The 25,739-nt window shown below is 43.9% G+C and overlaps 1 protein-coding gene across 1 annotated transcript in view; it reads right to left on the bottom strand.

Annotated features, from left to right (window-relative positions):
* The window catches only part of LOC147448105 (Peptidyl-tRNA hydrolase II (PTH2) family protein), a 60,851-nt gene extending 35,607 nt beyond the window's left edge, over nucleotides 1–25,244 (bottom strand). Inside the window, exon 1 of the mRNA XM_086523968.1 lies at nucleotides 24,851–25,244. Within this exon, the coding sequence (XP_086380094.1) occupies nucleotides 24,851–25,192 (342 nt within the window). The 5' untranslated portion in view covers nucleotides 25,193–25,244. The remainder of the gene's footprint in view (nucleotides 1–24,850) is intronic.
* Between the last annotated feature and the right edge of the window lie 495 nt (nucleotides 25,245–25,739).

Raw genomic sequence — 25,739 nt, 5'->3', positions numbered from 1 at the left:
GAGAGTACATACTATTTGTTGGCACTTTCTTTGACGATCATTGTTTTCTCCAAGGATGAGGCAAAACATAGAGATCATCTGCTTCAAGTCTTTCAGGCATTACGAGATCACAAGTTAGTGATTAATGCGAAGAAAAGTGAATTTTTCCTACCAGAGATACACTTTTTGGGACACATTGTCTCAGGAGCGGGAGTGCAGATGGATCCGGCCAAGATAGAAACTGTCCGTGATTGGCCCGATTTGAAGAATGTCCATGAAGTTAGAAGCTTCTTGGAATTGTGTTCGTACTACAGGCGGTTCATTAGAAAGTTTGCAGAGGTTGCTTCCCCTTTGCATATCTTCACACAGAAAGGAGTCCCTTTCTCGTGGGGACCCACAGAGGTGACTGCCTTTCAAACATTGAAAGAGAAATTGGCTACGAGACCAGTTTTAACTTTGCCGGACTTGCAGAAGTCATTTGAAGTATATTGTGAGGCTTGTGATCATAGTCTGGGTGCGGTCTTAATGCAAGAAGGCCATGTCATTGCTTACGAGAGCCGATTGTTCTCAAGGATTTATGAGAAAGAGTTTTTGGCGATTATCCATGCTCTTACTCAGTGGCGGCACTATCTACTCAAAGCGGATTTTACTGTCTTTACAGACCATCAGAGTTTACGCTACTTCTTGTCACAGAAGCAGCTATCAAAAAAGCAGATGTAGTGGGCGAACATCTTGTCACAGTTTCACTTCCAGATTGTCCATGTGCAAGGACAGAAGAATTTGGTGGCAGATGCTTTGTCTCGGAAGCCGTTGGTTCTCGCTATTTCCGCGATACATCGTAGGAGCTTCGAGGATATGGCCGATCAGTATGCCACGCATACAAATTTTGCAGACGTTTTCACACGGATACGTGATGGGGAGACAGTAGCGGGATATTCCATTCGGGATGGCTACTTGATAAGGAAAACCATGTTGTACGTTACACAGCCGTTGAGGGAAAAGGTTATGATTGAATGCCATTGTCCGCCTGTTATGGGTCACTGCGGCATTGCTACCACCATGAAAGGGGTAGAGAGATACTTCTTTTGGCCGAGACTCAAGAAGGATGTGGACGAGTTTGTGAGAGGTTCCTTGGTATGCCAGAAGGTCAAGTTTGACAAGCATAAAGCACAGGGATTGTTCCAGCCTTTACCCATACCCACCCGCCCCTGGGAAAGTATTACAATGGATTTCATTTTTTATCTCCCGAGAACACAGAGTGGTCACGATGATATCTTGATTGTTATTGACAGATTTAGCAAGCAGGCTCATTTCATTCCAGTGAAGAAAACAGTCAAGCCGGATCACTTAGCGAAACTGTTTGTGGCCCAGATTTTCAGATTACATAGCATGCCTGAGACGATTGTCTCCGACAGAGACCTCAGATTTACGAGTTTGATTTTGGAAGGCAATTTGGGAGAACATTGGCACGCGGTTGCAGTTCTCGTCATCTTTCCACCCGCAGACTGACGAGCAATCTGAGATTGCCAATTCAGTGTTTTTAGATTTATTGAAGTCTTATATCTCGGATCAGAAGACTCAATGGGAAAAGTATCTACCTTTGGTGGAATTTGCCTACAACAACACGATACACTCTTCGACAGGGAAGGCGCCATTTGAGATTATTGAAGGTGCTGTGAAGGTTCCACCCTTCCTAAGCACAAAAGATAAGATTTTTGAAGCTGATGAATATACGCGCGACTTAGACGCGGCTTTTGCCAAGGTCCGCGAGGCTTTGCAAAAATCTCGGGAAAGACAAAAAAAGGCAGCAGCTCGCCATCGTCGCGATTTGAAATTGAAGGAGGATGATTGGGTGCTCTTACGTTTTGAGAAGGCATGCCTGAGAAAGAAAAAGGTAAAGGAAAGGCTTTTTCCAAAGCTTAGTATGCGATACTATGGACCTTTCCAGATCTCCAAAAAGATCAACGATGTCTCCTTCCGACTGAAATTGCCTGATACTTGGAGGATTCACAATGCATTTCATGTGAGTCTCTTGAAACCTTTTAAAGGTGATGTGCATGACGATGGGGAGCTTGTGAGCAACACAAAGTGGAAGAAAACGAGGAGATCCTTGTTCCTGAACAGATTTTGGCACATAAGGACACAAAGAATAAGGGTAAAGTAAGAAGGCGGTTCTTGGTTAAATTCAAGAACTATCCTGCATTGGATGCGAAGTGGATGGAGGAGGAGGACCTAGCAGATACTCCTCAGATTGTGAAACTTTACCTTGAAGCTTTTGGTTTAGCATAGTCTGTTCCAAATGGAACCCAGAATTCAGCTTGACCACAGATCTAGTGTAGTGGGATGCACAAGAAGGGAGTTACTCCGCTCCTTTGTCAACAGATGCCTCGATTTAAGAGTACTAGAATCATTGATGTCTGAGCTTCAGGGATACTGAGAGCTGATAGTATTCTGTTGTATGACTTTATGAAATGGAATTCTTGAATATGAAATTGATTTGTTCTTGACTTGTTTTTAAGTGCAGGAACTGATAGACGAAATGACTGTAGCATTTTGGTATGAATGATCTTGAATAGACATGGTTGCAATAGGGGTTAGTCAATCGGGCATCGATGAAGTCCTGAGTGGATCTAGATGCGATTGCTAACTGCATTGCCGATAAATCATGGTCTAAGATCCGAATGAATGTTGAATGTCATGTGATGTCGTGTGATGTGACTGTCGATTGGCGTAATCAAGGGCAATTACAATACTTTCAAGAGGGGGGTATGTCACAAATTCGTGACGTGTCTGGACAATTGGGGCAGTAGAGAACATATCCCCACACACACCCCGGGAACGGGCCTTTCACACGCGTTGTTTTGCTGACGTGGCAGGCCAGTACGGCAGCCTCGCAACTCACGCTGTTTTGTTGACATGTCATGCCAGTACGGCAGTCTCGCATTTCACGCCGAAAAAAGCGGAGGACATAGCTGGCAGTACGGAAATTTTTGGCTGCTTTTCTACATAAAGCTCAAGCTGAGATTCTACGCAATTGTTGCTTTCTACTTCCACACAAGCTTGAGAGAGAGAAAGAGCTTTATACTTATAAGTTGCTTTATTTTTGGTAAGCCTATTATAGAGGCAGTTTTTTATGGACAGCTTTTTATGGGAAGCTTTTGGGGCTCTGCTTTTGGCATCCCTTGTACTCTTTAAAAAAGCAGGCAGGGCCTCATAACTCAGAGCATCTAGACGCAGAGTCTCAATGTGAGCGCCTGCCCGCACTCTTGCACTTTGAACACAGATTAATACAAAAAGAAATACCAAAAGGGGCGCTAGTCTTTGGGGCCAATATCTCTAGGCACGGAACTCTACCGGGCCAGTGTCGAACCAATTGTGAACTGTGAACTGTTTTGAAGTGTTTATTTGTGGTGACACGGTAGATTCTCGACTTGGAGTGTCCAAGTCTCTTACAGGCACTACGCTCAAGTTCTCGTCTTCGTTTCATCCACAAACTGATGGACAATCAGAAGAGGCTAATTCTATTGTCTTAGCTCTGCTGAAATGCTATGTGTCAGATAATAAGGGCAAGTGGGAACAGTATTTGCCTATGCTTGAATATACGTACAATAATACGGTGCATTCGTCAACTGGCAAGGCACCTTTTGAAATTGTTGAAGGCGGCAAATAAGTTCCTCCCATTTTGCACACAAAGGACAAGATCTTTGAGGCAGATCGATATGTTGAGAACATGGAATGTATAAGAAAATTAAAGTTGCCTTGGAGAAGACTCAGGCAAAGCAAAAAAGGCTGCTGATTGTCACCGTCGTGAATTGCTGTTATCACCTCGTGATTGGGTACTGTTAAGGTTCGAAAAGGCAAGGTTAAAGAAGATGAAGGGCAAGGAACGGCTGTTTCCTAAGCTGAGTATGCGTTACTATGGGCCTTTTCAAGTGCTTGACAAGATCAGCAATGTGGCTTACAGCCTGAAATTGCCTAATGCGTGGAAGATTCATAATGGGTTTCGCGTGAGTCTTCTAAGACCCTTCGTGGGTGATGTGCCAGAAGATATGCCAAATGAGGATCAGCCAGAAGTTGAGGAACTTGATGAGATCCTGGTACCTGAGCAAGTTTTGGCACGTAAGGACAGAAAAGTTAAACGACAGGTTGCAAGATGCTATTTGGTGAAGTTCAAGAACTATCCGCCTATGGATGCAAAGTGGACGAAAGAGCATGAACTGCCAATGTCACCAAATGTATTGCAACTTTACCTTGAAGCCTTTGGGTTACAGCTTACGTATGCCCCAACCGAACGTGTGCAAAGAGCTAGCACATCCAATGTGTCACAAGACGAGCATCACATGCCATTAGAAAAGAAGAGACTGAAACAGACTTTTAGCACTTCAATAACAACTGAATTGAGAGAGAGAGAGAGACGACGCGCGACACAGAGTGGCGAATTCCACCCCAGAGAGTATTGGCCCCAAACCTTGGCGCCCCTTTCGGTATTTCTTTATATTGCATCAACACAGTACAAGCCGGTACTTGAGACTTTGCACCTTCTCCAAGAAGCATGCCAGAGAATGAGCCCTAGCCTCATATTTAAAGGCCCTTGGCCTAAAAAGCAATTACAGTGAAAAGCCTTCAAAACTCAAAAGCTTCTGGTCCAAAAGCAAAGTCAAAAAGCTGTCAGCGTAAATCACGGAAATCCGTACACCCTGCCACGTCATCGGCCAGTGCAAAACGCGGAAATCTCCCTGTTGTCCTTAGGGTTAGGGTTAGGGTTTTTGGCAACAGAATTAGGGTTTGCAGGTTTTAGGGTTAGGGTTTCCAAAATTAGGGTTTCAACAGTTAGGGTTTCTGCTCTCGAGCAGCCACGTCATCACTTTGTGACAGTTTAGGCCCCTCGGCCACATTCGTAAGTTGGCTCCATTCTTTAGGCTTTGACACGTAGCAGTTTGTTACATCTCCCTTTCTTGAAAGAGAGTAATCGTTCGCGATTACAGCATATCTACAAAACAACTCAAGTTAGCTCAAAAAATTTCCGAGGGACAATCAATTTGCTCTTTTCATTAAGGAGTTAGCTTCTCCTTTCGGCTATTTTGATCAAGGAGTTAGCTTCTCCTTTCTCCAGATTGGAACTCTTGATATTCCGGCGTAGTAAAATTGGCCATCACACCTAGACTGTACTGTTCTTCCACGGGTGTCTTCATGCACTAAAATTATATACCCAGGCAATCTCATCCAATTAGGAATTTTCAGTAGTTGGCACATCACAATGCAACACAAATGCTAAATTTTGGCCAAATTTCGGGAGCATAACAACCCCAAAACTTGAGCGAAACCAATTCCCCTGCTGGAACTCACTTCCACTGGCATAAACCCTCTGATTTCTGTCCAAAAACAGTCAGCACGCTGTATTTACTGGTTTTTGCCCTGTTTTCAGCCCCAAACAATCCCCTAACTATCCTCTGCCAACTGGGGCACTATTCCCAATGGTTCGGACATCCGTATGGCTGAAAAACAATCAATTTACAGCGCATACACAGTGCTGAAAACGCACCTGTACGGTGAGGATAACCCTCACTGGTGCCTGCTTTGGAGTAGCAATTAGCTACCCCTGTTCCTGCTCAAGGAGGCTCTTGGCTCAGCACAAAAGCATGAAACCACACAGTTGTACATTAGTTAAACGAAGAGCCCTCTTGTGGGGCATCACATAACTGCACATAGGGGAGAGAGAGAGCAGTGTGTAGTGTGCAGGGCATCACTCCTAGCACCACATTGTACATTGAGTGGAAAGAAAGCACTCCATAGCTCTTACAGGAAGCCAATGAGGCCTCTCCCAGCTTAAAATTCAGTGCCAATTTTTCTGCATAGGGCAAGTACACAGGAAAGTGCCACTTGGCACATTTACAAGCATTTGCCCGCTTGTTCAGAAGGCTCTTGCCTTGGCAAACGTGCATAAACCCTCAGAACTGCACATGGTCAATTGAGTAGCCCATCTAGTGGGGCATTACCGTATGTGCCAAAGGAGAGAGAGAGATGCAAGAGAGCAAATCATTGTGCTACATAGAGCAAGGGAGAAGGCAAGCTTTCCATTAAAGCTGTGATCACCTACACCCACTACTCACACACACATTGTAGTCACTTATTGAGCAAAAACAGTCTCTCTTGAAATGGGCGCCCCCCTCTTCATGCTCTTAGAAAATCGACCAGGAGCCGCCATGTGTCCCTTATGCCTCTTTTGAGTTAATTTCCTAGTACTCACCAACTTATAAGTGTAGCAAGGGGACCTAAATGACTTTGAACTGAGCCTAGACACCCTTTTACTGCTCGGATTTTAGTGCCGACTGGCCCGACCATCCCGGTGGCGACCTGTCCTTCCCGACTACGGGTGAAACTCTCGGCCGTTGGCCGTTTCACACTAGCCATACAATGTCCGAGCATTTGCAGGGTCCCAAAAATTAAACAAAAATCAAGGGAAAGAAACCAACAACTAGGGTTAGCAGTTGCCACGTCCTCGTGACAGCCCCTTGGTCAGGATCTACAAATTGGCTCCATTCTTCAGTGGTTTGAACGTAAGCAGTTTGTGACATATAGACCCATGGTAGTCACCCACAAGACAATATAACCATCAGCTCCATCATGCATAGCATTGACAAAATACCACGATATCCCCACTAACATCGTCTATGCCCAATAGTGGGTGTAGAACTAGGTACTAACATATGCTCCCAAACACCACACACCCTACACACACACACACATGAGCATACATCAACACAAAGTTCAGCGTACTGAGTTTCTGTCATGATTCCGGAGATCAAGGGCAGACTCAACCATAATGAAACCTAGCACTAAAAGAAGTATTACATTGGAAAAGTTAGCACAAAAATGAGAGAGTTGATAGGGCATACACACCACAAAAGATAGAAAGAATTAGCACAATATACCTTCATAAGTTCTGAATAGTCGGAACTCACGAATTATAAGATGGAATAAAGCACTCATAAAACTATAAAAGCAAGGGACACAAGAAAAGAAAAGAAAAAACAAAAACAAAAACAAAGACAAACTAACTAAATCACTTTGTTTGCTACGAAACAAAACTAGACAAAACAAAACATTATTAACTTAAAAATGTTTTTAGAAAAGGCATGCGTAAAATAAGTTGACGCAACTTACTTGGCTTAAAACAAGTACTCAACTTTAAGCAAAAAAGGATAAGACATCTTAAAAACTTAATCCTAGAAATCAAACTTCACACAACAACTTCTAACGGAACACATTCTTAAGTCCTCGGGTAGGCTAAATACGAAATCGAAAAATGAATACTACTACACACCTACGAAGAGCAAAGATCCAAACTTGACAATATGTGACCTCAACTTCACTGCTTATCCAAATAGGAAGAATAAGATTATCACCTTTATCATGCATAGCTTGGACAGCAGCTATGACATCCCTACTCATGTCGTCAACGCCCAAGAGTAGGTGCAAGTTTGTAAAGAGGTCATTCATGCTTTGAACCTACTCTACAAAACCAACGAGCTGAGTTTCTATCACCCTCCGAAGGTGATAGGCATACTCAACCATGATAAACGCTAGAAGCGCTAGAGATCAAAACAACAACACAAGATGTTATTAAGTCAAACAATAAGTGGGCTTATTAGCTCCCACTTCTATTGAATTACTACTGATTATCTTGAACATTCCAAAGGAAGAAACATTAAAAATAAACTTACTATGATGCAAAAATGAACGAACGTTTTTCATGATTCTTTTAAATGAGTATCCTTTTTCAACTAGTAATGAAATAAGATGGCAAGATTGAACAACAAAAGCAGATTTACTAGAACAAAGACGAGAAAATCTAAATAGTTAAGAGCAAATGACACCGTACTTAGCTAAAAGAGAAATGTTCAAAGAAACGTGAGGCATACGGATGATATTTAGATTGGCATATTCTGGTTCAAGGCGCTTATCATAGATATCTACTTCTAATCCCAAGGGAGTCTGAAAAATCTTAAGGTCTAAAAAGGCACAACAATCACTATTTACTTGGTGAGCCCAAGTATCTTTTTGCAGTATTGAACGCAGAAGCCACCACGTGGCATTAATTTAAAAACAAATAAAAAATAAACAAATGTTGCGCTAGCGTAAAAACCTCTAAATAAAGCTTGTTTCTGCGTTGCTCAATTGCACACAGAAGATCTTCGAGCTTGAGAGAGAGAGAGAGAGAGAGAGAGAGAGAGAGAGAGAGACCCTACTGCCTCATCGCGCCAAGCAAAGTCCATGCTCAACCGGGCTACCATGTCAGGGGAGAGGAGGGAGGTGCAGCACACAGAGAGCTCACGGGCTTGGGCAAGAAGGTCGCCATGTAATCTCCATCTCAATAGCGTCAGAGCTTTTCGTGCGCCAGACTTTTTATATGGTTGATTGAAAGTGCTTGTCCCTAGTATGCACAGAGCTTGAAGCCAACATCAACTGTTTTGACAAGGTGTTAGCAGCATTCATCAAGCATGAAACGCTTTTTGAAAGCATGAGCGAGGATGGCGCTAAGATTCCTGAGCGCTTCGTCGAAAGTTTTGCTCACCAGCACTCGTGTAATTGTTCTCCCCCTAAAAGCAAGATTGCAAACATGCATGGAGAAACACGGGCCTTCTATCCTGATGACAAAGGGAGAATCAAAGATTCGCAAAATTAAGGCGGGCTTGCTGCAAGGTGGTGGAGCGAGATTTGGGGCTGCAGACGGTGAAGTAGCTCGCCTCGTTTTTCTCTATCGCGATCATGTTTCTAGCAATCGAGTGCAAGGGGCACCCACACACACAAGTATCAGAGTAGGCCTTTCTTTAAAATAATTTTATTTATAAGCCAGATCGATAAAATTTCAAGATTCTGGCTGCTTCTTCTCATCACCTTCATATCCTCCTTTGAGGCCCCTTCTTGAAAACAATATTTGAGAAGGACCCTTTTTCCACATCCATATTTTTGGCCAACTAAAGGCCTTCGTAGTTAGTATCCATATGAGTGTAGGCCATTCATTCCAAGTTGTTTAATATGTGTCCTTCAAAAAAGTTTTAAAAGTCTTGTTTGAAAGTTTTAAAAGTCTTGAAGACAAAGAAATCATGTCTTTTCAAATGTTGTTTCCCAAATGTTGTTGATGAGTTGACAAAAACGAGCGAAACAGTAGGAGCGCTCTTCAATGATAGCGATTTTTCATCAGTGCTGTCTTTTTTGACGAGTTTCTTTTTGGCGATGTTCTTATCAGGCTCAGCTGTTGAGCATACAATAAAATTAGATCCAAGCGTAACTCCAGCTGGACTACACTGCAAGGTTCGTTATCTTCATCCAACTTTCCATGACTATGCGTTTGCTTGGCGTAACGCATAAACACTACGGGACAGGGCACGGCTTCCGTTTCTTATAATTTTTGGAGAGACCACAGTGCCAACTCTCCACTATACTTTTGTATGGCACTTTTGCATGACGTGCACTGTATACTTAACATCTTCAATTTATGGCGCTTCATTGCAAGATATTTCATTGCAAGATGAAATAATTTAACTATTCACATTCCTTTTCTGTAGCTTGAATCAAAGATCGACCTGTAGCTTGGATAGTCCAAAAACATTTGTACAACATTTCAAGTCAGTAAAGCACTTCATTTAAATTTGCACCCCATTGATGCTTTATCAATTTGCTTCTTTTAAAATTTTGTACATTGCTTCCTTCAGTTTGCTTTACCTGCATGATGCTTTCAGAACTATACACTCGATGTCGATCAACATCTGTATATGTTAATTATACATACGACTCTTTGCATATGGTAGGTAGGCATAATAACATTTTTAACATGTGGTGTATTAAAGAATTAAATGCATTAGTAGTGATTAGGTCTTCCCAATCTCGAAAAAATAAAATGTCTTGCAAAACATATTAAGTGCGTAAGTGAAGGGTGAGTTTAAAAAATGAAAAGACAAATGGAGGTGAAAAGTCAAAAGACATATGAAGGTGAAAAATCAAAAGACCTTTTGTGTCCATATAAAGAGATGCTTGATTTTCACATTGTATATTTGTCTCTCTCTCTCTCTCTCTCTCTCTCTCTCTCTCTCTCTCTCTCTCTCTCACACACGCACAAAGTTGTATCTATCCTTCTTACAACCAACGATGTTAAATGTCAATTTGCATATGTTATGCTATATTCTATAGATGTTACATAGCAAGGCCCACCAAGCAAAACTAGTTGTACTACAGTTAAGTTTACAAAACTCCTTAGGATAAATTCCTCCGTCTACAGAACTCGAATTCAAGTACATAAAATCTTGAAAGAAGGAACGCCAAGAACAAAAAGATCATCTACAAAGCGTCTTACATTGCATAACTTGTGCAAAAATATTGGGCAAGTGTTAGCAAGGACAAGACGCTCCATAAAATCAAACTCATAAGTAAAAAGATAGAAATTAGCACAATCTCAACTAGTCGTAACTTGGACGAAAACTTAACAATGTGAAGTCTACATGTCTGCTATACGACTAAAAAATATACCTAGATGAATCCAGGATAAGCCCAGATTCACCTTTAAAACAAAGTGCAAGGTAAAGACCCATGGTAGTCACCCACAAGACAATATAACCATCAGCTCCATCATGCATGGTATTGACTAAATACCACGACATCCCCACTAACGTCGCCAGTGCCCAATAGTGGGTGTAGAACTAGGTACTAACATATGCTCCCAAACACCACACACTCCACACGTGCACACACATGAGCATACATCAACACTTCAGCGTACTGAGTTTCTATCATGACTCCGGGGATCAAGTGCAGACTCAGCCATGATGAAGATTAGCACTAAAAGAAGCATTATATTGGAAAAGTTAGCACAAAAATGAGGTAGTTGAGAGGGCATACGAACCACAAAAGATAGAAAGAATTAGCACAATATCAACTAGTCGTAACTTGGAAGAAAACTTCACATTGTAAAATTTGTGTGTCCGCTGTACGACTAAAAAATATACTTAGATGAATCCACGATAAGCACAGATTCACCCTTTAAGGAAAGTGCAAGATATAGATGTCAGGTGCAGCGGAAGTGTTGAAGGATTTAGCTCGGATCTAGTACTCCGCAAAAACACAAGGTTACTTTACTTCACTTGAAAGAATTGAACTAAACTGAATGAAAGAGAGAGAGAGAGAGAGAGAGAGAGAGAGAGAGAGAGAGAGACGACACCACATGTCGGCCCCCTTGCTCTGTTGCAAGAGCGAGTACTTGCTTTATTACTTGCACAAATGCTGATACAATAACTAAACGCTGAGATGCTAATGGGTACTTGATGTAGATGCTTGGTACTGCTGAGATACTGATGGGTACTAGCTAGAGGTGCTGGATACTACGAGGCTAAGGACTGGATACTGCAGGTACTTGGTGCTTGGTACTGAAGGTACTTGGATGCTAAGGACAAGGAGGTCCTAATGATCCCTACGCTAAGCTAGGCAGGAGCCAAGCCAAACATAAGGGATGCTAGATATTGGGGTACTACGACGACGAGGGGTACTTGTGCTGCGATGTTGATGAAGGTACTAATGGGTATTGTTGGAGATACTTGGTACTGCGACGGCGATGACGACGAGGCTGTGGGCTCATCTGCTATCACTGGGAACGGCGATGGGCTGAAAATTGAAATCGTTGGAGAGGCTATGGGCTGAAAACTGAACATGCTGAGGGTAGGACTGCAATCGCGACGAGGAATGGGCTGAATGCTGAAAACGCTGATGGCCTTGCTGGTGCCAAAACGCTGGTCCTACTGGTACTACTGGAGAGGCTTTGTCACTGCTCATTTGCCTTCTACTGGCGCCCAAAGGTATTTTAGCCATTTGCCCTACCTACTTTTAATAAATGTCATGTCAAAGTCACTTATTAATAAATGACTCAAGTGATTGTTCATATGCCTATATGCTTAAGTGACTTAATTGTGCAAGTGAGGGTATGAAACTGTCACAAATTGCCGATGTGTCAAGCCACTGAAGAATGGAGCCAACCTGCACATCCCAGCTCAAATGCCTAAACCCTAAGAAGCAGAAGCAGCAAAAGAAGAAGAAGCGGAAGAAGTTCCCACCAACTTATGGGACTTCGTCCGATGGGGCCTAAAGACATTTAAATAAAGCAAGACCACACACACACTGAAACTCTAGCGTGGAGGATTGATGACGTGGCAACTGCTGTACGGATTTCCGCAATCTGTGCTGACTTGATGACATGGCAGCCTGTACGGACAAGTGACCTAAAGACATTTAAATAAAGCACGACCACACACACATTGAAACTCTAGCATGGAGGATTGATGATATGGCAGCTGCTATACGGATTTCCGTAATCTGCACTGACTTGATGACGTGGCAGCCCGTACGGATTTTCGCAATCTGCAGTAACTTGTTGACGTGGCAGCCTGTGCGGATTTCCGCAATCTGCACTGACTTACTGGCGTGGCAGCCTGTACGGATTTCCATAATTCACGCTAGCTGATTTTCAAGGCCAAGGGCCTTTAAATATGTTCAAAGGGCTCATTCTCCTCTGGGTGAAGTGCAGAGCGTTGAGTACAGGCATTGTACCGAGTACAAGTAATATAAAGAAATACCAAAAGGGGCACCAAGGTTTGGTTCACCTTTTCTTGAATGAAAGATCAGAAGAAAGCATTGCAGTTCCTACAGCAATTCGACGACATCTATGCTTTGGGGAACTATACATAAGAATCCAAGATTTTTCGAGAAGCGGGATTTCTTTAAGATAATGCCATGCAGTGGTTGAGTTCCATCGCGACGCAACCGCATGCTCCAAGGACCTGGCAAGCTTTAAAGACAATATTTGCACGCAGGTATATGACTTCTCTCTTTGAAGTCTAGATTTTGGTAGAATGGGGCAACTTGAAAATGCTTGCCACAGAGACCACAGACAACTATAACAAAAGGTTTCTCGACATCTACCTTCCGGTGTCCTTCTTTAAGTTCTTTTCCTTGGAGGAACAGTGCGAGCGATACATCATTGGACTACCATCACCGTTGCAGGAATGTTGTCTATCCAAGCAAGTCTCAACCATGCAAGAGCTTATGGACCATCCCGTTGTCGGCTACAACTGAATGAAGGGAAAGTTGGCGATTACCACAGAACCAACTCCGGCCACCAACCAAAACTCTCGGCAACAACGAACAAATTCTCGAGAGTGTCACGTGACACATCCAACCCTATGTGTCCGTGGACAAGCTACAACATGATCATGGTTCAGTCAGTCCAGTCAAGTCTAGATTAGAAGTGATCTGGCACTTTTGTGAGTCTATTCGTAGACCGTGCATGCCCAATCACTTAGTGTAGATGCATATCCTCTGGTTGCACACAACACGATCATCAGAATTCCCATCAGAATCCATTAGAATCAGTTAGGAGAATTTTCCAGTACATTTAGTCTATTTTCCCTATTTTTGGTATTTTCACTTATTATTTTTAAGTGACTTTTCAACAAAAGTAGGTAGGGCAACTTTGCTAAGTTAATATATAAGCAAACCCAAGTTAGCACTTTCTGGCAGAAGAGGCAGCAGAAGCACATGCTCAACAGACACCTTCTCAGCAAGAACCCATCAACCTAGCGTTTTTGGACCTCCCCAGCAGTACCCCCAGATCCCTGGCGTTTTTCAGCCTTGCATCATCGCCATCAGCAGATACCTAGCCCTAGCGCTTTGGGTTTCCCATCAACCATGGCGTTTTTGCACACCTTCAGCAACTCCACCGTTCCCTGGCGTTTTCAGCCATGATCGCCAGCCAACAGATCCAACAAAGCCAGCGTTTTCTACTAACGCTAGAAGAGCATCAGCGTTTTTGGTTTTCAGCCCATTCCGCAATAGAACAGCAGCGTTTTCAGCCTTCTTGGACAGCAGACAATTCAGCCTAGAAGCATTGCAGAAGACCCCCATTTTCAGCCATCGAAAACGCAGCCAAAACAGTCATTTTCAGCCACCAAAACAGTCCCGAAATTCAGCAGATAGAAGACCACAGATTTCAGCCCTAAAGTCGTCGTCGTCATCACCGTCGCCGTCACTGGCATAGTCCCAGATTGCATCAGTTCATTGCATCGTCATTGTACCACTTTGTGCAATCATAAGTAGACCACTCTCGCCGACAAGAGTGGGGCCTTCGGAGGAGGGTTTTACAACGTCTCCGGTGTCGTATCTCTCTTCTCTCTCTATCTCTCAGTCTCATACACTCGCACGCACAGTGTCCATTCACTTTGTTGTGATCATAGCACTTTCCATTAAGAACGGAAGGCTCTCCCTTCCATAAGAACAAAAGGAACCCTTGAGCACAGTTCGGAGCACTCATCTTGAGCAAAGCACAAACAATCATTCCGTTGCACCTTACAGGGAGTCTAGTAAAACCCAATCTTAAAGGCCTTGTCTGACACAACGTCAACGAGAAACCCTTTTACAAGAAGGCCGATGTTTCGAATGTTTTCAAACAGGACATACATTCACTACATGTCCTGAGCGGGCCTCGACGTCTTTAGAGCAGCCTTCTGCTCCCACGACAAAAAGATCCACAGGGCCACCTAAGAGAGCTAGACCCGCTATGGGACCAGTCCAAATATCTATGGCGTACCAGTGTAACAGGGAATGGGCGGAACACAGCCCAAATGTTCCGAAACGGCGTTCCAGATGAGTCGTGTTCCCAAAATGGAGTCGGGAATGGAACGCCGTTCCAGAACAGAGTGTAACCAGAACGGTGTTCCGGAACAAGGGGAACATGAGGTGGAATGGCGAAAAGCGGGGTGGAAAGGGCAAAAGTAGGCATTTGGGGGCAAAAAAATACGCTTTCGGGGACAGATTTGCGGTTGTTTGGGGAACATATTTGGTGCACTTTGAGGACAGGTTTGAAGGCAGATTTGGGGGCAGTCTTTGGGTTGTTTAGGAGTTTATTTGGGACTAAGCTAAATGGAGGTAGTTCAAGCCTTACTTTAGCCGACCGTTCCGGCCCCCCCTCCTCCTTCCCATTCTCGTCCTGTTCCGGACCCTCCCATTCCCGTTCCCCGTTCCCGTTCCGGGTGTCACAAAGTGATGACGTGGCGGACAGCAAAAACCCTAATTTCTGCCAAAAACCCTAAAATTCCTGCAAACCCTATTTCTGCCAAAAACCCTAATTTCCGAAAATCGCGGAGGCTGGAAAAAAAAAATGGAAAAATGATGACGACGCGAATTTTGCTTTTTTTTTTTAAAAAGAGAAAAGACTCTCTGAGAGAGAGAGAGAGAACTGATGCTTTTTATTTTAAAAGCTTTTGGGGCTATGCTTTTGGGCATCCCTTGTATCTTTAAATAAGTGGTGAGGGCTTCACTTCTCAGAGCATCTGGACGCAGAATCTGAGAGTGAAACCTAGCCACTCTCTTGTACTTTGATCTAATTAATATAAAAAGAAATACTGAAAGGGGAGCCAGTCTTTGGGGCCAATATCTCTAGGCACGGAACTCCGTCGGGCCAGTGTACACCTATTGTGATCTGTGACTTGTTTTGAAGTGGTTATTTGGTGCTGTCACGGTTGATTCTTGACTTGGAGTGTCCAAGTTTGTTACAGTGGTATCAGAGCACGACCGATTTCTCTTCTACGGGAAATCCGATCCCCGAAATTTTTTTTCCGCAGCACCTATGGCTTCAGGCAATGATCAGTTGACTCCCTCTGCATCTGGAGATGCGGGCTGGGATCACAACGAAGATTCAGAGAGAGAGTATGGCCCGCCTCGGCCTACTCAGGCGGAGCAGCAAAGAGAGATGGAGCGTCGTCAATTGATTGGCGATGCAACAAAGATGATGCTCAATTTTGCCAAGGACCCGAAGATGGCAAAATATATGAACCAGACCTCTTTGGAAGAGGTACAGATGGAGTGGCAAAGAACCACAACACCACTCCCGAAACACGCTCTCAAGAAACCTTCTGCCTCCAAGAAATATACGTAGAAGGAGCTGGAGAACGTAGTTGATGCACGGATTGCTCAGCTTTTCGACGTGCAAAAGAAGGACAAAAAGCACGACAAAAAGCAGAAGAAAGGCACTGACTTCCCGGGATATTTGGGTCGTCGGTCGACATTCGACAAGGCAAAGAAACAAAAGAAGCGTGTCAAGTTTGAAGGCTTACCCAGTTCTTCTTCTTCTTCAAACAGTTCTTCTAGCTCTTCAGACTCGAGCGAAGAAGATAGAAAAAGCAAAAAGCGAAGCAAGAAACAAAGCTTTGGAAAGGGCAAGAAAAGGCAAAGAAGGCTACATCTCGCCAAGGGACTGACAGTTCTACTGAGGACTCGTCTACAGACAGCTGAGATTCCGATGACGGAAACTTTTATGCAAACAAGAAGAATTTTTTTTACAAAGCTAACCAGTATGACTTTCTTGAAGATAAAAGCAAGAAAGTCCGAGAGTTTAAGGAAGGTGGCCACTCGGTCAAGTTTGATACTTTTTCAGGATACTAGATGCTTCGAAGGCTTTGTCTTTTATACAACAGTTTGACATCGCTTTCGCAGGAGGAAGCTATTCAGAGCACTCCAAGATTCGGAGAGCTGCCTCTTACACTAAGAGGAATGCTCGTACTTGGTGGTCCACGTTTCTTTTCTCCAAGAATGAGGCAGAACACAGAGATCATCTGCTTCAAGTCTTTCAGGCATTACGATATCACACGTTAGTGATTAATGCAAAGAAAAGTGAATTTTTCCTACCAGAGATACACTTTTTGGGACACATTGTGTCAGCAGCAGGACTGCAAATGGACCCGGCCAAGATAGAGACTATCCATTATTGGCCCGATTTGAGGAATGTCCATGAAGTTAGAAGCTTCTTGGGACTGTGTTCGCACTATAGGCGGTTCATACGAAAGTTTGCAGAGGTTGCTTCCCCTTTGCATACCTTGACACAGAAAGGAGTACCTTTTTCGTGGGGACCCACAGAGGTGACTGCCTTTCGGACATTGAAAGAGAAATTGACTACGGGACCTATTTTGACTTTGCCAGACTTGCAGAAGTCATTTGAAGTATATTGTGATGCTTGTGGTCGTAGTCTGGGTGCGGTCTTGATGCAAGAAGGCCATGTCATAGCTTACGAGAGCCGTTTGTTCTCTAGGCCGGAGATGACAGCACAGATCTATGAGAAAGAGCTTTTGGCGGTTATCCATGCTCTTACTCAGTGGCGGCATTACCTACTCGGAGCGGATTTTACTGTCTTTACAGACCATCAAAGTTTGCGCTACTTCTTGTCACAGCAGCAGCTTTCGGAAAAGCAGATGCGGTAGGCGAACATCTTGTCACAGTTCCACTTCCAGATTGTCCATGTGCAGGGACAGAAGAATGTGGTGGCAGATGCTTTGTCTCGTAAACCGTTGGTTCTTGCTGTTTCCGCGATACATCATAGGAGCTTCGAGGATATGGTCGATCAGTATGCCACAGATACAGATTTTGCAGATATTTTCACACGGATACGGGATGGGGAGACAGTAGCTGGATACTCCCTTCGGGAAGGCTACTTGATGAAAAAGACTATGTTGTGCGTTACACAGCCGTTGAGGGATAAGGTTATGAATGAATGCCACTGTCCACCTTTTATGGGTCACCGCGGCATTGTTACCACCATGAAGGGGGTAGAGAGATACTTCTTTGGGCCAAGACTCAAAAAGGATATGGAAGAGTTTGTGCACAGTTGCTTGGTATGCCAGAAGGTCAAGTTTGACAGGCATAAGGCACAGGGATTGTTACAGCCTTTACCCATACCCACCCACCCCTGGGAAAGTATTGCAATGGATTTCATTTTTAATCTCCCAAGAAAACAAAATGATCACGATGATTTTCCGATTACATGGCACGTCTGAGACGATTGTCTCAGACAGAGACCCCAGATTTAAGAGTTTGTTTTGGAAGGCAATTTGGGAGAACATTGGCACGCAGTTGCAGTTCTCGTCATCGTTCCACTTGCATACTGACGGGCAATTTGAGATTGCCAATTCAGTGATTTTAGATTTATTGAAGTCTTGTATCTCGGATCAGAAGACTCAATGGGAAAAGAACTTACCTTTGGTGGAATTTGCCTAAAATAACACGATACACTCTTCGACGGGGAAGACGCCATGTGAGATTGTTGAAAGTGCTGCTAAGGTTCCATCCTTCCTGAGCACGAAAGATTAGATATTTGAAGCGGATGAATATTCGCGAGATTTGGATACGGCTTTTGCCAAGGTTCGCGAGACTTTGCAGGAGTCTCAAGAACGACAAAAAAAGGCAGCGGATCGCCATCGTCGCGACTTGAAATTGAAGGAGGATGATTGGGTGCTCTTACTTTTGAGAAGGCACGCCTACGAAAGAAAAAGGGAAAGGAGAGGCTTTTTCCAAAGCTTAGTATGCGATACTACGGACCTTTCCAGATTACTGAAAAGATAAATGATGTATCCTTCCGATTGAAACTGCCAGAAACTTGGAGGATTCACAATGCATTGCATGTGAGTCTCTTGAAACCTGTTAAGGGTGATGTGCCTGATAATGGGGAGCCTGATGAGCAACCCGAAGTGGAAGAAAATGAGGAGATCCTTGTTCCTGAACAGATTTTGGCACATAACGATACGAAGAAAGGTAAAGTCCGAAGCCGGTTCTTGGTTAAGTTCAAGAACTTTCCTGCATTTGATGCGAAGTGGATGGAGGAGGAGGACCTAGCAGATACTCCTCGGATTGTGAAACTTTACCTCGATGTTTTGGTTTAGCATAGTCTACTCCAAACGGAACCCAGAAACTCAGCTTGGCCGAAGATTTGGTGCAGTGGGATGCACAAGAGGGGAGTTACTCCGCTCCTTTGTCAACAGATGCCTCGATTTTGATACTAAAGTCACTGATGTCTCTTTGAGCTTCAGGGATACTGAGAGCTGACAGTATTCTGTTGGATGACTTTATGAAATGGAATTCCTGATAATGATACTGATTTGTTCTTGACTTCTTGTGAGTGCAGGAACTGATAGACGAAATGACTGCAGCATTTTGGTCTGATTGATCTCAAATAGACATGGTTTCAATAGGGGTTAGTCAATCGGACATCAATGAGGTCCCAATTGGACCTAGATGTGATTGCTAGCTACATTGTCAATAAATCATGGTCTAAGATCCGAATGAATGTTGAATGTCATGTGATGTCCTGTGATGTCTGGTGATGTCCTGTGATGTCGTGTGATGTGACCGTCGATTTTGTACATGTGCTAGATGTGTGTTCCTAGTACGTAGGTACTAACAGTCAGTGTCTGCTAAGACGGTTTATGGCTTTTGTCCGTTTTACAGGCGCAATCGCGGTCGATTACAATGCTTTCAAGAGGGGGGTATGTCACAAAGTGATGACGTGGCGGACAGCAGAAACCCTAATTTCTGCCAAAAACCCTAATTTCCAAAAATCGCGGAGGCTGAAAAAAAAAATTTGGAAAAATGATGAGCGACACGAATTTTGCTTTTTTTTTATAAAAAAAGAGAAAAGACTCTAAGAGAGAGAGAGAATTGATGGTTTTTATTTTAAAAGCTTTTGGGACTCTGCTTTTGGGCATCCCTTGTATCTTTAAATAAGTGGTGAGGGCTTCACTTCTCAGAGCATCTGGACGCAGAGTCTGAGAGTGAAACCCTAGCCACTCTCTTGTACTTTGATCTGATTAATATAAAAAGAAATACCGAAAGGGGCACCAATCTTTGGGGCCAATATCTCTAGGCACGGAACTCCGCCGGGCCAGTGTACATCTATTGTGATCTATGACTTGTTTTGAAGTGGTTATTTGGTGCTGTCGCAGTTGATTCTTGACTTGGAGTGTCCAAGTTTGTTACACCGGGTAACTATGTGGCATACGCTTTGAAAATACACATGAATTGTGTCGAGCATATGGCAAAGTCTACGGCTTGAAAGCCCGTATTTTCTTTGACCCCGGAGCTACAGAGAACTTCATCCATCCGGAATTCTTAAAGCAGATACACTCTGATTATGATGCAGAGGGTGGAGAAATTGAAGCCGAGCTAGCCATGGGCAAACTCAGAAAGTGGTACCGCTTATTGGTGCTTGTAAGGTGCAACGGAAGTGAATGTTGAACATTGCTCAAGATGAGTGCTCCGAATTGTGCTCAAGGTTCCTTTTACTTACAGAAGGGAGAGCCCTCCGTTCCTTTAGTGAGAGAGTGCAATGGACACAAACAAAGTGGGTGAACACTGTGAATGAAGATGTTGAAACTGAGAGAGAGAGAGAGAAGAATACGACACCAGAATGTTGTCAAACCCTCCTCCGAAGGCCCCACTCTCTATGGCGAGAGCGGTCTACTTATGATTGCACAAATCTCTACAATGCTTGGACTTGCCGACGATGTCAACGACGATGAGGACGAGGACAAGACGGGCTGAAATCTGAAAATGCTAATGGCTGAAAACTGCAAATCTTTATCTGCTAAATTCTGACTCTATGTCGGTGACGGCAACGATGTGGCGACAACGCGCTGAAAACGCAGATGCTGAAATCTGCGTTTTTGGGGCTGAATCTACAACTACGCGGGATCTGACCGTGCGGCGAAGATCTGTTGCGGGAAGGTGAGAGCTGCGAGGTTTGGGGGTTCTACTGTGGAGTCCGACTGCTGAAAACTGAAAACGCTGATGCTTGTGGGGATTCCGTCACGAAGATCTGCAAAAACGCTGAAGTGTCTTGCAGATGCAAAAACGCTAGGACTGAAAATGGTCTTGCTGTGGAGAATCTGCTATGCTGGGGAGTCTGCTCCTTCTTGTTGTCGCCAGGCTGTTGTCAAAGCAAAAACGCTGGCTGATCTGAGGTTTTGTCCAAAAACGCTAGCCTTCAGCTGTGGAGCAAAAACGCTAGGGCCTCTTGAGGGTTCTGCTGAGAAGTTTCCTGTTGAGCGAGTGCTCCTACTGCCTCTTCTGCCAGAAAGTGTTAGCTTTGGTTTGCTTATATATTATCTTCGCAAAATTGCCCTACCTAGTTCTCAACAAAAGTCACTTAATAAATGAGTGAAAAATGTCAAAAATAGGGAAAATAGGTTTAATGCACTGGAAAATTCCCCTGATGGATTCTGATGGGAATATTGATGATCATGTTGTGTGCAACCGGAGGATATGCATCTAATCTAAGGGTCTGGATATGCACGGTCTGCAAACAGACTCACAAAGGTGCCAGATCACTTCTTATTCTAGACTAACTTGACTAAATTGAACCTTTGTCATGCTGTAGCTTGTCCACGGACACATAGGGTTGGATGTGCGTCACAGTGCTCTTCCAGTGACTATCCAAGATTATGATGGAAAAGCCGATTTCCACATTATAAAGTTAGGCAATTTCGACGTTCTCTTGGGCATGCCTTGGCACGACAAGAATGATGTGATTCTCCACATCCGAACCACCATTATTCTGATGCAGACGGACAAGCGAATCATCCTCAAAGTTCGGCTGTCCCAACAAAAACATTAATGAATTTTCGAGTTGTTTCGTCATTAGATACATTTAAACTCTGTTTGAGAAAGTATTGTTTGAAATTTGTTTGAAATGGATTGTATCTGTTTTAAACCTGTCTCGGTGCCGATTTGAACTGTTTGACTTTGGTTTTAAATACTGATTTCATTGGTTGGTAATTTACTCCCGGGTGGAGTAGTGAGAAATGTTGTTTCGGTATTTTCTGAACCTTGGAACGATGCAAACGGAATGTCTGGGAAGCGTTTCGTTGTATACTGGAAAACCTTTGAACAAGGCAGACGGGATGTCTGGGGAGCGTTTGGTTGTATGCTTGAACCTCCAAGGGATGCAGGCTGCGGTCGGGGAAGTGTTTGGTTGTACCAGTCCTCTGAACTCATGGCTTAGGAGTCAGACCTTTTTAGGTTATTCGCGAGGGAAGTGACGAGGTAGTCGTTGAGTAGCTTCATACAACAAACCGTCTATCTCGGGGGAGTGCTCAGCAGCGGCGTTCGTTGTCTTGTAATATGCAAATGTGAGCATCGATGTTGCATTGGTGTCAACCTCGGAATACTCCTTTTTGGATGAGATACTTCTGGGAAGTCAACATCCCAAGAGAGTTCTGATCTGGAATGAGACTCCTTATTGGATGAGATTCTTTTGGAAAGCGAACGACCCAGGAAATCAAGAGCTCTGATTTGGAATGAGAAAATTGATTGTCCCTTGGAATGACCCTTGGAAATTTTTGAGCTAACTTGAGTTGTTTGGCAAATATGCTGTAATCACGAACGATTACTTTCTTTCAAGAAGGGGGAATGTCACAAATTGCCGACGTGTCAAGCCACTGAAGAACGGAGCCAACCTACAAATCCTGGCTCAGAGGCTTAAACCCTAAGAAGCAGAAGCAACAGAAGAAGAATAAGCGGAAGAAGTTCCCACCAACTTATGGGACCCCGTCCGATGGGCCCCAAGTGACCTAAAGACGTTAAAATAAAGTAGGACCACATACACACTGAAACTCTAGCATGGAGAATTGATGACATGGCAGCTGCTATACGAATTTCGCAATCTGCGTTGACTTGCTGACGTGGCAGCCTATACAGATTTCCGCAATCTACGCTAACTTGCTGACGTGGCAACCTATATAGATTTTCGCAATCTACACCAACTCACGTCAACCCTGTACAGATTTCTGTGATTTACGATGGCTGATTTTCAGCGCCAGCTTTTGGGCCAGATGCTTTTGTGTTTCAAGATTTTCATGTAACTGCTTTTCAAGGCCAAGGGCTTTTAAATATGTAAAGAGGGCTCCCGGGTGAAGGTGCAGAGCGTGAGTACCGGCATTGTACCGAGTTCAAGTAAAGTAAAGAAATACCATAAGGGACGCCAAGGTTTGGAGCCAGTGCTCTCTTGGGGTGGAATTCCGCCACTCCCCGTCTCGTGTCTTCTATCTCTTTCAGTTCAATTGTTATTTAAAGTGCTTAAGGTTGTTCAATCTATTCTTTTCCGTTGGCACATAGTGCCGTCTCGTGACAGCAACTATGACCTGCCTGATCATGCACGTCCTTCTAGAGGCTCACAAAATGCTAGGCTAGATCCTAAGCTAACTAAGACTAATGCTAGACTATAGCAGTAGCTTGTCGGCGTGGCGCAAGTGCAGTGCACACGTGACAATAGACCCTGGTAGTCACCCACAAGACAATATAACCATCAGGCTATCAGCTCCATCATGCATAGTATTGACTAAATACCATGACATCCCCACTAACATCGTCAGTGCCCAATAGTGGGTGTAGAACTAGGTACTAACATCGTCAGTGCCCAATAGTGGGTGTAGAACTAGGTACTAACATATGCTCCCAAGAAATCTCAACACCTCCTCTTTAGTGCCAAACGGGCAGTCCAACTCACATCCCCGAATAGATAATTCGGTCAAGCTAGTGGTAGAACCTTGTAAGAAGATCAGCAAGATTGCCCGTAGTAGGACGATACTCCAAGCTAATAAATCCATCCTCAATGTAATTCACGACAAAATGATGATGAGCATCGATATGTTTAGTCTGTCCACGAACAACAGGATCATGTGGATCATGTGCTAAAGCAATATCATGCTCACTATCTGAAAAAATAGCGGTAGGAGGTGTAGGAGCAATAGCAAGGTGATAGAAAATCTATCGAAAGCTTCCATTGTAGCATCAAGATAAGCCCAACACTATGCTTATGTAGAAGAAGAGATAGTGGTGTTTTGCTTCTGACATTTCCATGATATGAGCCCGAAAACCAAAAATAAATCTCTGCGTGTAAACACATCCTGCCCAATCGGAATCACTCTATCAATAAGAATGTCACAAATGATGATGGGGCATCCCTGTTACCATACTAAAGATGAGTAGAGAGAACGAGAGGTTTGCGGATTGCTGGTGTTCACTCTAGGAGTAGATGATGTGGCAGAAGCTGACATGTCACCTATACAGGTGGATAACCTAGCACCTGAAACCGCTGGCCACTTTAACAAATGATAAACACTAGAACACCACCCTTCGTGCACGAGCATGCAGCTGCCACATGACCAGGTCTCCCACAAGCAAAGCAAAGGATGCAAGGCAGGCTCGGCTGGCCATAAATACCATAATAAAGACTAGCTCTAATAAAAGCCAAAAATAGGAAAACATTTAATACAGAGACAAGGTAGTTGTTATTAGGGCATATGCCCACTAAAGATGTAGCCTTCTCCAAGGCTTCTTAACAAGAACACCTTTTCTCGATTCCATCTATATAACTCTGTTCTTCATGGTGCCTCCATGCTCCTGAGGAGTTCAAGAGCTACTCCATGGTGAAGTTTCGGTTCTGGAGAAAAGAAACTTAAACGCATTCTGTCAATGGGCTTTAATCAAAACCTTGTCTTGGACTGGAGATAAGATAACGGACAAATGACTTGGTAGCACCTCATTCCCTTGCATTTCTGTTAGCATAATGAGTCAAGATGCATACGACTCCCTGTTCACCCATTGTTATTTGTATAATGTAGCATTAAAGTTGGAAGGCAAAAAACGCCCCCAACTTCACTCACTAGTAGCTGCTTTCCTTTTGCGTTTAATAAATATCTCTCAATCATTCATGGATACAGACACATGCCCTGATAATGTATTCCAACTCAACCATTCCGCTATGTCACTTGTTAGAAGCAGCATGTCCTATGGGCTTGTCCAGGCTCACACTTAGGTGCCTCTGGTTCTGTAATACAACTCACATTTCAGCATACGTCCATGTCATGCACTTGACAAAGCACCCGTAACTGCTCACGTACTCCGACAAGATTCTTGAAGATGCAGTCTGAATGCAGCCTTAGAGATGTTGCTGACCATAATATAACTTGAATGTTCAATATAGTATATGTCAAAGGTGGAGGCTAACCGTAGTCATGGAGTCAAGGTCGCCACAGTACTGAAGGGTGTCGGGGTGGTCCTTGTGGAGCCAGACGGCAGCAACAGCAGCATGGCATGCTTGGGCAAGAACACTGCCAAGAGGCCACTTGAGAGTGTCCACCAGATCCTTTCTGATGACCACATATTGGGCGACTGGGTCGCTTGCCTTCTCACCATTTGCTGTGGTGGCGAATTCTGCGGAGGCGGCTGGTTCCATGTGCACTGCCCTCACCTGGTGCCTCGCGCTGCCCCTCCACGACACCGCCGTTTTGCAACGTATCTCCAACTGTGCTGATGCGCTAACAACACGCCCGCCCGCGATACCGTACATCGAAGACGACGAGAGACGTTTGCATCGCGGGAACAAGCCCCAAGATGCTCGAGCGATCGAGCTCCGTCCGACCTCATGATTAACTTGGCGTTACGTTTTGTTATGGCCGCGTAAGAAACTCGTTTTTGCATAGCAAAACTTACGAAAGAGAGCTCTATGTAATCGTGTCCGTCCTAAAAACATGGCGACATTATTTGTATAGTGTTCAATTTGAAATAGTGTTTCACTATAAAAGTATAAAGTGGTGTACACTGCAATCTGACTTGAAGGGTCGGTCGAAAGGTGAGGTGGGTTGAGATTCTTTAGGAGTATGATGCAAAGCTCCAATATTGATTGGGACAATGGCAGAGTTAAGACTCCCGATTCTTTCAAAAAATAGGCATTGGAAAGTAGTACCCTTCCCCCTGTAATGGCATATCTTTATTACTTGGTTGGCCTAAGCCGATTATGTGAAATGAGGCTAGCCGCTACTCCACGTAGCCTAATCTCAGTCGTCAACAACAACTAACCAGATCTCTAATCTATGCAGCACTTTTCAAGAGCAATT

The sequence above is a fragment of the Adiantum capillus-veneris genome, chromosome 11, assembly GCF_014529385.1.
Source record: "Adiantum capillus-veneris isolate H3 chromosome 11, ASM1452938v2, whole genome shotgun sequence".
NCBI lineage: Eukaryota > Viridiplantae > Streptophyta > Polypodiopsida > Polypodiales > Pteridaceae > Adiantum > Adiantum capillus-veneris.
The sequence above is the reverse complement of the archived record's forward strand: the minus strand, read 5'-3'. Positions and strand labels throughout refer to the sequence as shown.